The sequence below is a fragment of the Accipiter gentilis genome, chromosome 4 (assembly GCF_929443795.1).
Source record: "Accipiter gentilis chromosome 4, bAccGen1.1, whole genome shotgun sequence".
Taxonomy (NCBI): Eukaryota; Metazoa; Chordata; class Aves; order Accipitriformes; family Accipitridae; genus Astur; species Astur gentilis.
The window spans coordinates 47,616,715-47,630,177 of NC_064883.1; the positions used below are offsets into that span (position 1 = coordinate 47,616,715).

The following is a 13,463-nucleotide window of genomic DNA, read 5'->3' on the forward strand; positions in this document are numbered from 1 at the left end:
GGGGATGGGTTGGGATGGGATGTGAATGGGGATGGTGATGGGATGGGATGGGTTGGGATGGGTTGGGATGGGATGGGATGGGACCGGACGGGATGGGACGGGATGGGACGGGATGGGATGGGATGGGATGGATTGGGATGGGGGACAACCCCACCAGGGTCAGGGGCCATGGCAAGAGCCAGGTGCCGATGTCCAGCTGCCACTGAAGGGGCAGGAGGGGTGGGGGGCTGTGGGGAGGGGGTCTGGCACCCCCACCCCCCACCTCCATGGCCCCCTGTACCTGGCAGGGGCTGCTGGAGCAGGCCGGGGGCTGCGTGCCCCCCGCGCAGTGCCGCTGCCTACACCCCAGTGGGCAGGGTGGCCCCCTGACCCTGGCTGCCGGTGACACCGTCCTCCTGGGCTGCAAGGAGTGGTGAGCGGGGCCGGGGGGCAGCCCCACACATGGGGGGGCCAGGGGTGGGGGGGTCAGCGCCGGGGCGGTGGGTGCTCAGCCACTCTCCTCTTCCCAGCGTGTGCCAGAATGGGACCCTGCGGTGCAGCAGCGAGGGCTGCCAGGGTGAGTGCGGACCCCCCCGGCACCCCAGAGCACCCCACCCTCAGTGGCACCTCCCCAGCCCATTCCCTCTGCTCGGGGACCCCCCACATCCCCCCCCAGCAGCTCTGCCCGCTGCCTGCCCCACACCGGTGGGGGCTGCCCCCTCCCCATCTCCCCAGCCGGGGGGGTCCCAGGAGGTCCGTGTCCCCCCAGGGCTGCTGCCGCTGAGTCCCTGGTCAGAGTGGACGCCCTGCGGGCCCTGCCTGCCCCTGCCCACGCTCGGCCCCGGCCCCCTCACCCAGCTGCTGGCCCAGCCGGGACGGTGGCAGCCGGTGGAGGGGACGCCGGCCGGGGTCTCGGCCTTGGCTGCGGTGCAGCATCGCTACCGAACCTGCCTGGACCCCCAGACTGGGCTGCCCTGGGCCGGCAGCGGGGCCGCCTGCTCGGCCGAGCTACGGCAGGAGAGGCTCTGCCCGGACCCCCAAGTCTGTCAAGGTACTGGCGGGGCTGGGGGGTGCTGGGGATGCTGTGCCGTGCCGGTGGTGTCCCTGCGGGGTAGGTGACGGCCGTGTCCCGCAGACCTGTGCCTCTGGAGCCCCTGGGGGCCCTGGGGGCCCTGCCTGGACCCCTGCAGCGGGGGCTACCGCCTGCGCCAGCGCCAGCCCCAGCACCCGGCCGCCGGCCAGCACTGCCACGGCGCCCACTCCCAGACCGAGAGCTGCAACACTGCTGTCTGCCCAGGTAACACACCCCCCCGCCCCAGCACCCCGGGGACCCCCGTTCACCCCTGTGCCTCCACTGCACCCTGAGGCCCGGCATCGTGCCCAGGAGAGGCGTGCGAGGAGCGTGGACGAACCTTCACCGCGTCCTGTGCCAACGGCTGCCCCCGCGCCTGCGACGATCTCTGGCCCCACGTCGAGTGTCTGCAGGGACCCTGCAAGCCGGGTATGTGCCCCCCCCAACAACCATCCCCCTGAGCTGCCTGCAGCCCCCTGCCCCATAGCGCAGCCCCCTGCCCCATAGCACAGCCCCCTGCCCCATAGCACAGCCCCCCTGCCCCACACCACCCATGACAGCGGTGACACCCCCCTGCCCCACGGCACCAGCTGCACCATGGGACACTGGCACACCCACACCCTGCTCCGTGTATCCTTGCAGCAGAGCCCTCCCCAGCCCACTGGGGGCTCAGGACCACCCGCAGCACCCGTGGGTGCAAGCCCGCTCCTCTCTGCCCCCGCAGGGTGCCGGTGCCCCCCGGGGAAGCTGCTGCAGGACGGGGGGTGCGTGCCCATCGCCGAATGCCGCTGCGGGCTGCCCGCTGCCAACAGCAGCCAGGAGCTCTGGCCAGGGCAGGTGGCCGAGCTGGAATGCTACAACTGGTGGGTGCCGTGGCGGGGGACGTGGCGACAGGACGGGCACTGCTGTGCCGCGTGGCAGAGCCCCTGGGTGGGATGCTGATGCCGCTGCCGCTCCTGGTGCAGCACATGTCGGAACGGGACCTTCGCCTGCCCGGCTGTGGCGTGTCCCTCCTACGGGCCCTGGTCCCCGTGGGAGCCCTGCTCCCGCAGCTGCGGTGGTGGCAACACCTCCCGGCACCGCAGCTGCCAGGAGAGCGCCGGGGGCGTGCCCTGTGGTGCCACCGGCACAGAAGAGATGGCCGAATGCAACATGCAGCCCTGCCCTGGTGAGTGCTGCCATGGTGGGCTGGGCAGAATGGTGGGTTAGTGGGACGGTGGGACAATGAGATGGGGTTAGTGAGATGGTGGGACGGTGAGATGGTGGGATGGTGGGACAGTGAGATGGTGGGTTGGTGGGACGGTGAGATGGTGGGACAGTGGAATAGTGGGACGGTGGGATGGTGAGATGGTGGGACGGTGAGATGGTGGGATGGTGGGATGGTGAGATGGTGGGATGGTGGGCTGGTGAGATGGTGGGACAGTGGAATAGTGGGACGGTGGGACGGTGAGATGGTGGGATGGTGGAGCAGTGAGATGGTGGGACAGTGGAATAGTGGGATGATGAGATGGTGGGATGGTGGGACAGTGAGATGGTGGGACTGTGGGACGGTGAGATGGTGGGATGGTGGGACGGTGAGATGGTGGGTTGGTGGGCTGGTGAGATGGTGGGACAGTGGAATAGTGGGACGGTGGGATGGTGAGATGGTGGGATGGTGAGATGGTGGGCTGGTGGGCTGGTGAGATGGTGGGTTGGTGGGCTGGTGAGATGGTGGGACGGTGAGATGGTGGGATGGTGGAACGGTGAGATGGTGGGACAGTGGAATAGTGGGACAATGAGACGGTGGGATGGTGGGATGGTGGGACAGTGAGATGGTGGGACTGTGGGACGGTGAGATGGTGGGACAGTGGGTTGGTGGGAGGGTGAGCCCATGCTCCCCCCACAGCCGGCTGCCAGCTGAGCCCCTGGTCCCCATGGAGCCCCTGCAGCGCCAGCTGTGGGGGCGGCACCTCCGAGCAGCACCGGGAGCTGCTGCCGGGGGGCCAGGAGGAGCTGTGCCCCCTCCTGCCACTGCTGCTGCAGCGCATCTGCAACGCCCACAACTGCTCGCCGGGTATGGGGGGGGCCCAGCCAGGCTGGGGGTCGGGGGGGTGGCCTTTGGGATGCCAGGGAGCTGCGGCTTTGCCGGCTGAGCCACGGGACGGCAACAGGTGCTTGGCCGGGGCCAGGGGGCTCAGTGCCGCAGCCACCCCCTCCTCACCCCACAGAGTGCCCTGGCGGGCAAGTGTACGGGGACTGTGCCAACGCCTGCCCCCGCACCTGCGCCCACCTCCGCCCGGCGACGCGGTGCCTGCCGGAGACCTGCCAGCCCGGCTGCGCCTGCCCGCTCGGCCAGGTACGGCTGGGCCCTGAGCCCTCCCCGCATCCCCCAGGGACCCCGCTGCCACCCCGGGTACCCGACTGGTCGGGGTCAGGTGAGCGGGGATGGGGGGGCACCCTGGTCACCGCTGGGTGCCCCCCAGGTGCTGCAGGATGGTGCCTGTGTCCCCCCCGAGCTGTGCCGCTGCCGGCTGCCCCCCACCTTGCCCGGGGCCCACAACCTCTCGCAGCAGGAGGAGCACGCGCCAGGCAGCCGCATCCAGCACCGCTGCAACAGCTGGTGGGTGCCACCGTCCCCGGCATCGCCCCGGGCCGGGTCACCCCATGCAGGTGGCCAAGCTGGTGGGCTGGGAGGGCACTGATCCCCCCCACCTCTGTCCCCAGCATCTGCATCCGCGGTGCCTTCAACTGCTCCCAGGAGGACTGTAACGGTGAGAGACCCCCGTCCCCATCCCTGCGCCATACCATGGGCCCCGTGCTGCAGCTGCCGTGTCTTGTGTCCCCCCACGCAGTGGACTGCCTGTGGTCCCCGTGGTCACCCTGGTCCCCCTGCTCGGTGACGTGCGGAACGGGTGAGCGGCTCTCCCGCCGGCACCCGCTCCGGCAGCGCCTCTACGAGGGAGCAGAGTGCCTGGGGCCCCCCATGCGCCGGACCCCCTGCAGCCTCCCCGACTGCCGTGAGTCGCCCCCGCAGTCCCTCGACCCCGGGAGGTGGCGAGGGAGGGGACAGAACTGGGTGCCAGCCCCAGGCTGAGCCAGCGATCCCTGTATCCTGTACCATGCTGGTGCCGGTGCCAGTGCCGGTGCCATGCCCTGTGCCACATGCAGCCTGTCCGATGGGCGAGCGCTGGCAGGGCCCCGATGCGCCGGACGGCTGCGAGCGAAGCTGCCAGGACATCCTCGGCGAGCCGCCACGCAACTGCAGCGGGCCCCCCGGTTGCGCCTGCCAGCCCGGCCACTACCGCAACAGCACCGGGCACTGCGTCCCGGCCGCCCTCTGCGAGTGCCGGCACCGGGGGCAGCTCCACGAGGTGAGCGGTGCCAGGGGTGATGACCCTCGTGTTGGGGGTGCCCCGTTGCACCCCCGCTGGCCGGACTGAGCCCTGTGTCCCCCCCTCCTCGGCCAGGCTGGCAGCGAGTGGCAGGAGGAGTGCGAGACGTGCCGCTGCGTCAACGGGCAGGCTGCCTGCACCGCCGGCTGCCCCCCCCTCGCCTGCCCCGAGGTGTGGGGTGCTGGTGGGGATGGGGGGTGCCTGTGAGGGGAGGGGGCGCATGTGGGGAGGGGGCACTCGTGGGCAGGGGATGCCCATGGGGAGGGGGCGAGTGTGGGCAAGGGACACGCGTGGGCAGGGGTCTGAGGCTGCCGTCTCGGCAGGGCGCGGTGAAGGTGCGGGAGCCGGGCGGCTGCTGCCCCGTCTGCCGGGAGGAATGGCCGGGTAAGGTCCCCGCACCCCACGGCGGGACTGGGCGCCCACCGGCATCCTGTGGTGTCGCCCCACGCGCTGCCGGAGGGGGGGGAAGGTGTCGGGGCGTCGCGGGGGCCACAGGCAGCACCGCCGTCGTGCCCCTTCCTCTCAGAGGAGCCGCCCTCCACGTGCCGGCGATTCATCGAACTGCGCACCATCGCCAAGGGGCCCTGCGCCCTGCCCGACGTCGAGGTCAGCTACTGCGCCGGGCGCTGCCGCTCCCGCACCACCGTCACCGCCGAGGTCAGCCGGCGCCGGGGGAGACGGGAGCGGGGTGGTGGTGGGGGGTCTCCCCGTTTTTTCCCCCGCCACAACCATGCGTCTTTCGGGCAGGAGCCGTACCTGCAGAGCCTCTGCGAGTGCTGCAGCTACCGCCTGGACCCCGCCAGCCCCATCCGCATCCTGCGCCTGCCCTGTCCCGGCGGCCACACCGAGCCCGTGGTGCTGCCCGTCATCCGCAGCTGCCAGTGCAGCAGCTGCCAGGGTAAGTAGGGGGGGGGGGCAGGCAGCGCCCCCCCCGGGTGCAGCACCCTGAGCCCCTCACGCGCTGGGGATGCAGCATCCCGAGCTCGTGGTGTTGCCAATGCAGCAGGTGCCAGGGTGAGCGGGTGGGGGGCAGCACCCCGGGGGAGGGTGCAGCGTGCTGAGCCCCCTTCACCCCCTCTCATGCAGGTGGGGATTTCTCCCGGCGCTGAGGACCCACACACGCAGCTGGATACTTCCCCCCCCCATCCCCGGCAGCAGCGGTGGCATCCCCGGGATGCTCCGGTGCTCCGGGCCCGCAATAAACCTGAGGGAGCAGCCCCCTGCCTCTGGCACTGGGTGGGAGGGGGGGGGCACTGGGAGGGACTGGGAAGGGCCCAGGGAGGGACTGGGGAGACTGGAGGGGGGACTGGGGAAGACCTGGGAGAGCTCAAGAGGGACCAGGGAGTCACGGGGGGGACACTGGGAGGGATGGGGAAGGGCTTGGGGGGGACCTGGGGAGAGCTTGGGGGGGATCGGGGGGACGGAGGGGGACACTGGGAGGGACCAGGAGGGGCTCGGGGGGAACTGGGGGGGCTGACTGTCGGGCAGAGGGCTGTCACTGTCACAGGAGGGTTTGGGGTGAGATGTAGGTGCAACCGCTGCTCTCCTGGGAGGGCGGGTGAGCGGGTGGCAGCACCACAGTGAGCCGAGCCGCGGGACGGGCAGCACGCCGGCCACGTTCACCCGCTGGCACTGCACGGGCAGAGGGAGGCTGGTGCAGCCCAGGGCAAGGGGTGGGAGATTTTGGTGTTCAAAAGGAGAAGGGTCATTCGTGTGGCGGGGGTCCAATGGCCGGGAGGGACACGCTGTGCCACTCATCACAGCCATGCTGCCGGCAGGGCTGGGTGCTGCCGGTGCCATGGGTGCTGCGGGGTGCCGGTTGGTGCTGCAGGTGCCGGTGCTGCCTGAGGACGGGGCCGCCGGCTGCCGAGGGGTGGGCAGAGCTGGCGGTGGGGCTGACGGAGCTTTACTGGTGTGTACTGAGTGGTGACCACCGTACCAGGCACAGCCACAACAACACCCCGCTGGTCCAGCATCATCGTGCATCGATCGCGCTGACTCCTGGGGGCAGGAGAGTGAGGGGGGCTGGAGGAGGGGGGACGGGGGCCGCCCCACCAGGAGCCAGGACCGGGATGATGGGTTTCTGAGCTGTGCCATGGAGGGCAGAGATGCCGTGAGCTGCGCTGGCACCTGGCTGAGCCAGGGGAGAGGGACAGTCAGATGGACAGAGCCCAGCAACAGCCACAAACCCACAGGATTTGGGTCAAAATTAGAGGCTGAGCTGCCCTTGTGCTTCCAGGTGGCTGGGTACAGGGATGGAGGGATGGGATGCAGCAATGGGATGGAGGGATGGGATGGAGGGATGGGGTGCAGGGTGGGGTGCAGGGATGGGATGGAGGGATGCGATGCTGGGGTGCAGGGTGGGGTGCAGGGATGGGATGGAGTGATGGGATGCAGCAATGGGATGGAGGGATGGAATGCAGGGATGGGGTGGAGGGATGGGATGGAGTGATGGGATGCAGGGATGGGATGGAGAGATGGGATGCAGCAATGGGATGGAGGGATGGAATGCAGGGATGGGATGCAGGGAAGAAATGGGATGCTGGATGGGCTGATTTATGCACAGGCTGGTTCATGTCGAGCTCTCACCCAGGCGGGCACCATTTGCAGCTGCTGAAGGCATCGAATATGGGAGATAAAGCTCCCATCTCAGGAGAAAGTAACTCTGGAATATGAGTTTTAATAAGCAAAAAAATACAAGCTGGTTTTCCATTGGAAAGAAGAAATTAATCACTGCAACCAAGGCAGCATCTTTAAAATGGGCTAAGGTGGCCTTGGAGGTGATAGCGGAAGCTCCGGCGTGCAGCTGCCGGTAGCAATGGGGACATGGTGCTGCCATCTTGTACCAAACCCACCAGAGCGGGGTGCAGAAAGTCGGGCGGTAAAAACCCTGTGTGGCTCTATAGCCAGCTGGCAGCCGCAGGGCAGGACCCGGGGGGGGGGGGGATGATGCAGCCCCCAGGCGCAGAGGGGAGGGTGCTGCTGGCGCCGAGGGGCCAGGGGGGGGTGTCACTGGCCCCATGGCTTCACTGTTGGCACAGACCTGCCCGCTAATCCCGGGTCCTGCCCTGCTTCTTGCTCCTTCTGTATTTCTAATTAGAGAAGATTCGTCTCGCAGTGAGCTGGGACCGTTTGGGGCCGAGCCTGGAGCAACTCGGGGTTTGGGGAGTCACGGTCTGGGGGGGTCGAAGAGGCCATGGGGAGGGTGGGCTCATGTGGAAGCGGTGGGTGACGCGGGGACGCAACTGAGGCCACTCGGACCGACCGTGTTTGGGGGAGCTGAGACCTGCGGGAGGGAGCCGGTGTCCCGGAGAGCCTCGAGGCCATGGGGACGAGCGGGAAGGGGGTCAGTGTCAGGCAGGAGGGGATGAGCCCCCCACCCCATGCCCTGGGCACCCCTGAAACACCAAGCTGGGCTTTGACTGACAGCCACCAACTCCAACTCCAGCTTTTTGGGGCAATAGAGCGAAACTCTGGGCACAAATGGTTGAAAAAAATTAAAACAAGCTGATGGGAAGAGCAGCTGGCTGCCAGCAAGGTCTGGTGGCCCCGGCACAGGTTGCACCTCTCACCGAGACGAGCCCACATCCCTCCAGCTCCCTTGGAACGCTGCTTTGCCCCCAGCTGCCTGGCAGATCCCGGCCTCTTGCCATCTCCCAACAAGAATGGGCTGGGAAAGGGGTTTTCTGGGGATGAGTAAGGGGATGTCGGCCCCGACCCAGGCACAGGGGCTGCCGCCGGTGAGCAGTGGCACACGCCGCACTGCCGTGGAGCTCACTGCTTGTTGTCAGCACCAAGAAGCTTTTTATTTACTAGTTGGGTGGAAAAATAAAGCAGCATCTTCCCCTCTGTCCCGTAAACCATTCTGACTGCAGTGTGATATATTTATCGTATTTCCTCTGCCCTGGCAGCCAGTCCTGTGCCCGCGGCTCTCCCGCAGCAGCTGCCGGCACCACGGGGCCCGGCACGGTGGGGAAGGGGTGACGATGACCGACGAGCCTGATGCCGGCTGTTTGGGGCGTTCCTAGGGAGCAGCCCAGGAGGATCCAGCCCGTGCCGGCAAGGATGCCTCTTGGGCAGCGGCCGGAGCCGGTGGCGGAGGGGGCCGCGGCCGCCACTCGCATCCGACTCATGCGTGGCTGCTCCGGTGGAGCCGGAGGTCAGTGCTCTGGGTGACCCCCCCCCAGCCACCCCCGGCATGCCACGGGCCCCTCAGCAGCAGTTTTGGGGGGTGCCAGGCTGCGGAGGCGGCTGCAGGCTGGGGGTGCCGTGGGTGCGCTGGTGAGCCAGCATGATCCCCTCGTCCCGAAACCGCTTCTCGCAGCCGCCACACTGGAAGGGCTTGGCCTCTGCTCGCCCCCCTGCTGGGGACGGACCCCCCACCTCCCACCAGTCACCCTCCGGGACCGCCGGCAGGCCCCGGTGCACCCGCTGGTGGCTCTTCAGGTGCTGCTTCTGGCTGCAGGTCTTGCCGCACTCGCCGCATTTGTAGGGCTTCTCACCGGTGTGGACCCGCTGGTGGACGGTGAGGGTCTTCTTGTCCCTGAAGGCCTTGGGGCAGCGGGCGCAGGCGAAGGGGCGCTCCCCGGTGTGGATGCGCTGGTGGCTGACCAGGTGGTGCTTCTGGCTGAAGCGGTGGCCGCAGTGGCCGCAGGCGAAGGGCTTCTCGCCGGTGTGCACCCGCCGGTGGCTCAGCAGGTGATGCTTCTGACTGAAGCGCTTGCCACAGTCGGCGCAGCCGAAGGGCTTCTCCCCGCCGTGCACCTTCTGGTGCGACGCCAGGATCTGCTTCAGCCGAAAGCGGCGGCCGCACTGCGGGCAGGAGAAGGGCCGCGCCGCCGTGTGCGTCTGCTGGTGTTTCTTCAGGTCCCGGCTCTTGCCAAAGCTCTTCCCGCACTCGGCGCAGGCGTGGGGTCTCCTGGGGACCAGGGGGCCGCGGGGGGGCCGGGCCAGCAGCAGCTTGGATGGGATGCCCGGGCCGGTGCTGGGGAGGTGGGGGTCTGGCTTCCTCGTGTGGGTCTTCTGGTGGCGTTTGAGGTCCCCCTTGGAGGGGAAGCCCTTCCCGCAGCGGGGGCAGCCGAAGGGACGCTCGCCCGTGTGGCTCCGCTCGTGGATGGCCAGCGCCGTCTGGCTCTTGAAGCTCTTGTCGCACTCGGGGCACGTCGGGGGGGTCTTCTCCGGCGGCCGGGGGGCCGAGAGGGGCTGGAGGCGGGGGTGCCCCGACGGGCCCCCCCTGCTCCCACTCAGCCGGCGGCGGGCCGAGCCCCGCCGCCGGCTCCCGCCCCGCTCGGGCGTCCTCAGGAGAAGGGTGGTGGGTGCCCGCAGCCCCTCGGGGACCCCCCTGACCTCCCTCTGCATCCAGACATCACTGGCTGCTGGGGAGGAGAGGCCGGGGTCGCTGCCAGGGAGGGGACGGGCACGTGGGACCCCTCCCCAGAGGGAATGGCACGGGGACCCCACCAGCCCCCCACCCCTCCTAGTGCACAGAGAATCTGGGGCCAACAGGACGGTGCTGCTGGAACCCCCTGCCCCCCCTGCAGCCCCCCGGTACCTGCCTGGAACAGGGGTCCGGTGCCTCCACCGTGCCCTGGGAGGGGCTGGCATGCACAGCATCTCTTCTCGCTCCATCTTGCAGATGATCTCTGGCTTGACAGTGGGCCAGCCTGTCCGGGCAGAGAGAGAAGCACCCTCTCCCGTGCTGCCGGGACGGCGGCACCAGCCTCCCCCCACCAGACCGCAGCCCCAGCATCCTCTCTCCTGCCCCTGCCTGGCCACTTTTGGTCAGCCCTGAAGTGCTCAGGAAGATAGACGAGATGACCTTTGTAGGGCCCTTCCAACTGAAAATACTCCATTCCATGTCTATTCCATGCCATGCCATTCCATACCATTCCGCCAGAGGCTGCCCGGCAGGCTAAAACCTGCCCTCAATCACAACCGCTGTGTCAGCGCTCGGGTAGCAACAGCAGCTGGATTTTCACTTTCAAGGGCTCCAGCTCAGTTAAAGAGGTAAATTCCGGCTCAACCCCAGCCCGGCAGCACCAGAGAAAGTTCTCACCCAGCGAGGCGACCGCCTGGTAGTTCTCCAGCATCACCTCCCGGTAAAGCCGCCGCTGCCAGCCTGCCAGCTCTGCCCACTCCTCAGGGGAGAAGTAGATGGCCACATCCTCAAACGTCACCGGCATCTGCAGCAAGAAGCAGGCGCGGCTCAGCACGCCCTGCCACGTGTTTGCTAACCACCTCTGCCAAAATCCTGATGCTGCCGGGCAGGGGCCTGGCAGCACCGTGGGTTCCTGCATCCCGAGGGCAGTGCCAGGAGAGCTCGGAGCTTCCCATGCAAGGGAAGGGTGACGGCAGAGGCGTGGTGGGCGGCTCAGCCAGGCGGCACAGCAGGGTGACCGCGGCACGGGGGGCTCGCTCAGCAGGTCCCTGGGCACGGGGACGCCCCACCGGCTACACCAGGAGAGGGGCAGAGCTAGCAGGCTTACCGTCAGTGCTCATGCCAGATTAGGGACCCATGCCAGGGCAGCGGGGACTGCGCCCTGTCCCCCACCCCTGCCGTAAACCAGAGTCCCTGCCGGGGCAGGGCACAGCACCGCGACACGAGGCTTGGCCCGAGGCCTGGCAGCAGGCACGCTCCTGCCTGCTCCTGCCCGTGGTGCGGCTCAGCACCCTGCACCGCACCGGGTCTCAAAGCACTTCTCTCCCACACCGCCCCACAGTAACCAGACCCCCAGCCCATGCAGTCCCACGGGCATTTTGCCGCTGCCGCACCACGGCACCAACCACGGAAATCCCAGCCTGTGGCACCCCCGGAGCCGGGGTGGATGAGGAGCGTGTGGGTTGCTGGGGCTGCAGCTCTGCACGACCTCAGCAAGGGCAGAGCTGGGTGAGCAGAGGGGTTTATTGCCGGCGCCGGGGCAGGCGCCGGCTGTGCCTGACCCCCACCTTGCCGGAGCAGCCTGGAGCCCAGCGTGCCGCTGGCTGTCTGCAGGCAGACGAAGGCACGCACAAATATTTATCCGGAAAGACGGAGGTGGGATGCTCTGGATTCCACAGGAGATGCCTGTCCCATGGGCAGTCGCGCCGGCACAGCCAGGACAGATATTCCCTGCCAAGCACAATATTTTGATTAATAAATGGGGGGGCAGAAGGTCCCTCGCCTGCCAGCCCAAGGCCTGAACGATTCCTGGCAGAAACACCGACCCAGAGAGCGTCACCCACCACAAAGACGGGATTTTTGGCAGCTCCTGACAGCACCCGGATCGCTCCCCGGTACCTAAGCAAGTGTGCAGGGGGGTCCGGGGGGAGCCGAACCCTGCCCAGCGCCGGTGTCGGTGTCGGCAGGGCCCGATCCGGGGGGTGGGGGGGACACGGGGAGCAGCGTGTCCGCCTTGGCACGGGGAAACCCTGGAGAGACACGGAAAGGCCGGGGGGGGGGGGGGGGGGGGGTCAGCGGGCACCGCAGGGGGGGGGAAAACGGGGCGGGGTGGGGACAGGGAGCCGGGCAGGGGGGAGCACCGCGCACCGGGGTCCGGGGGGGGCGGCAGACGGAGGGGAGGCGACGGGAGGGGCGGCCGGGGAGCCCCGCTGATACGGGGGGGGGGGGGAGGCTGGGGGGGTTTTGGGGGGGTGGGCAGCGCCTATCCCCGTGCCGCGGGCCCGCCGCCCCCCGCCCCTACCTGCACCGGGGCCGCGCCGCCAGCCCGGCCGGGCCGCCGGCACGGACAAAGGCGGCCCCGGGAGCCGGCGGCTGCGTCAGCCCGGGGGGAGGCGGGGGGGACCGCCGGTGCAGCACGGGAGGTGTAGTCCTGTCGGCCGGAGCGGCGCGGGGGGGGCGTGCTGCCTGGGACCCTGCGGCGGGGATGCGGCTGACCCCCCCCAAACAGCAGCGGGCGTGCGGGTGACCCCCCCCCCCAAACAGCAGCGGGGATGCGGGTGAACCCCCCCCAAACAGCAGCGGAGATGCGGGTGAACCCCCCCCAAACAGCAGCGGGGGTGCGGGTGCCCCCCATGTCCCCATCAGCGGGGGGGCGGGTGACCCCCCCCCAAACAGCAGCGGGGGTGCGGGTGACCCCCCCCAAACAGCAGCGGGGATGCAGGTGCCCCCCATGTCCCCATCAGCGGGGGTGCGGGTGACCCCCCCAAACAGCAGCGGGGATGCGGGTGCCCCCCATAGCCCCTCCCCCCGCGGGGATGCGGGTGCCCCCCATGTCCCCATCAGCGGGGATGAGGATGCAGTGCCCACCCAGCTGTGGGATGCGGGTGCCCCCCCCGTACCCCCACCCACAAGGATGGGGTGCCCCCCGACCCTCCCCAGCTGCGGGGCTGCAGCTGCCCCCCATGCCCCCCCCAGCGGTGGCATGTGGATGTCCCTCCCTTCAAGCCCCCTGCTTCAGGGATGGGGGTCTCCCCCCCATTGACCCCACCCACAGAGATGCAGGTGCCTCCCATGTTCCCACGCACAGAGATGCGGGTGCCCCCCCATGTTCCCACCCACAGGGCTGTGGGTGCCCATTTCCCCCCGGGGAGGGCAGTGAGCGAGCAGCTGGGTGATGCTTCGCTACCGGCCGGGGTTAAACCACGGCAGATAACCAAGGGCGAGCAGGCAGCAGAAGAGCAAAGGAGGGTCGCCACGCCAGGTCCTGACGGCATCCCACACGGCTCTCGAGGACACCACGGTGCTGGCGGCAGCGCCGGCGATGCCAAACCAGCCGGGCGCCAGCTGAGCTTCCGCATCTCGCTCGATGCGGGAGAGCGGAGTCCTTGTGTCCTGGAGGAAGCTTCCGTGGCAGAAGAGCTTGACCCAACCTGGAGGTGATGGTGGGCTCTGGCCCGCAGCGTGGTGGGATCCTTCCCCAGCAGCTTGCAGGAGAAGGTCCCCGAAGCTGGCCAAGCGCCGCCCCGGGGCTCCATATCTGACCAGGAGCAGAGCTGGTCCCCAAGACACCGATCCACACAGGACCTGCTTGCTCTCGCGTGCCAACCCGTACCGGCTGTGGTGAGCCTCGCCACGCTCCAGCGCCAAGGAGCAGGGCCAGGCT

The 13,463-nt window shown here is 68.9% G+C and overlaps 1 protein-coding gene across 1 annotated transcript in view; it reads left to right on the forward strand.

Annotated features, from left to right (window-relative positions):
- Window positions 1-5,546, forward strand: part of LOC126037979 (SCO-spondin-like) — a 30,224-nt gene extending 24,678 nt beyond the window's left edge. The window contains exons 73-91 of the mRNA XM_049798966.1: window positions 288-412; window positions 510-556; window positions 749-835; window positions 896-1,030; window positions 1,115-1,276; window positions 1,364-1,480; window positions 1,776-1,914; window positions 2,017-2,219; window positions 2,937-3,104; window positions 3,259-3,386; window positions 3,514-3,650; window positions 3,755-3,801; window positions 3,883-4,047; window positions 4,199-4,401; window positions 4,498-4,593; window positions 4,746-4,806; window positions 4,949-5,079; window positions 5,170-5,320; window positions 5,509-5,546. Of these exons, the coding sequence (XP_049654923.1) occupies window positions 288-412; window positions 510-556; window positions 749-835; window positions 896-1,030; window positions 1,115-1,276; window positions 1,364-1,480; window positions 1,776-1,914; window positions 2,017-2,219; window positions 2,937-3,104; window positions 3,259-3,386; window positions 3,514-3,650; window positions 3,755-3,801; window positions 3,883-4,047; window positions 4,199-4,401; window positions 4,498-4,593; window positions 4,746-4,806; window positions 4,949-5,079; window positions 5,170-5,320; window positions 5,509-5,531 (2,325 nt within the window). The 3' untranslated portion in view covers window positions 5,532-5,546. The remainder of the gene's footprint in view (window positions 1-287; window positions 413-509; window positions 557-748; window positions 836-895; window positions 1,031-1,114; window positions 1,277-1,363; window positions 1,481-1,775; window positions 1,915-2,016; window positions 2,220-2,936; window positions 3,105-3,258; window positions 3,387-3,513; window positions 3,651-3,754; window positions 3,802-3,882; window positions 4,048-4,198; window positions 4,402-4,497; window positions 4,594-4,745; window positions 4,807-4,948; window positions 5,080-5,169; window positions 5,321-5,508) is intronic.
- The last annotated feature ends 7,917 nt before the right edge of the window (window positions 5,547-13,463 follow it).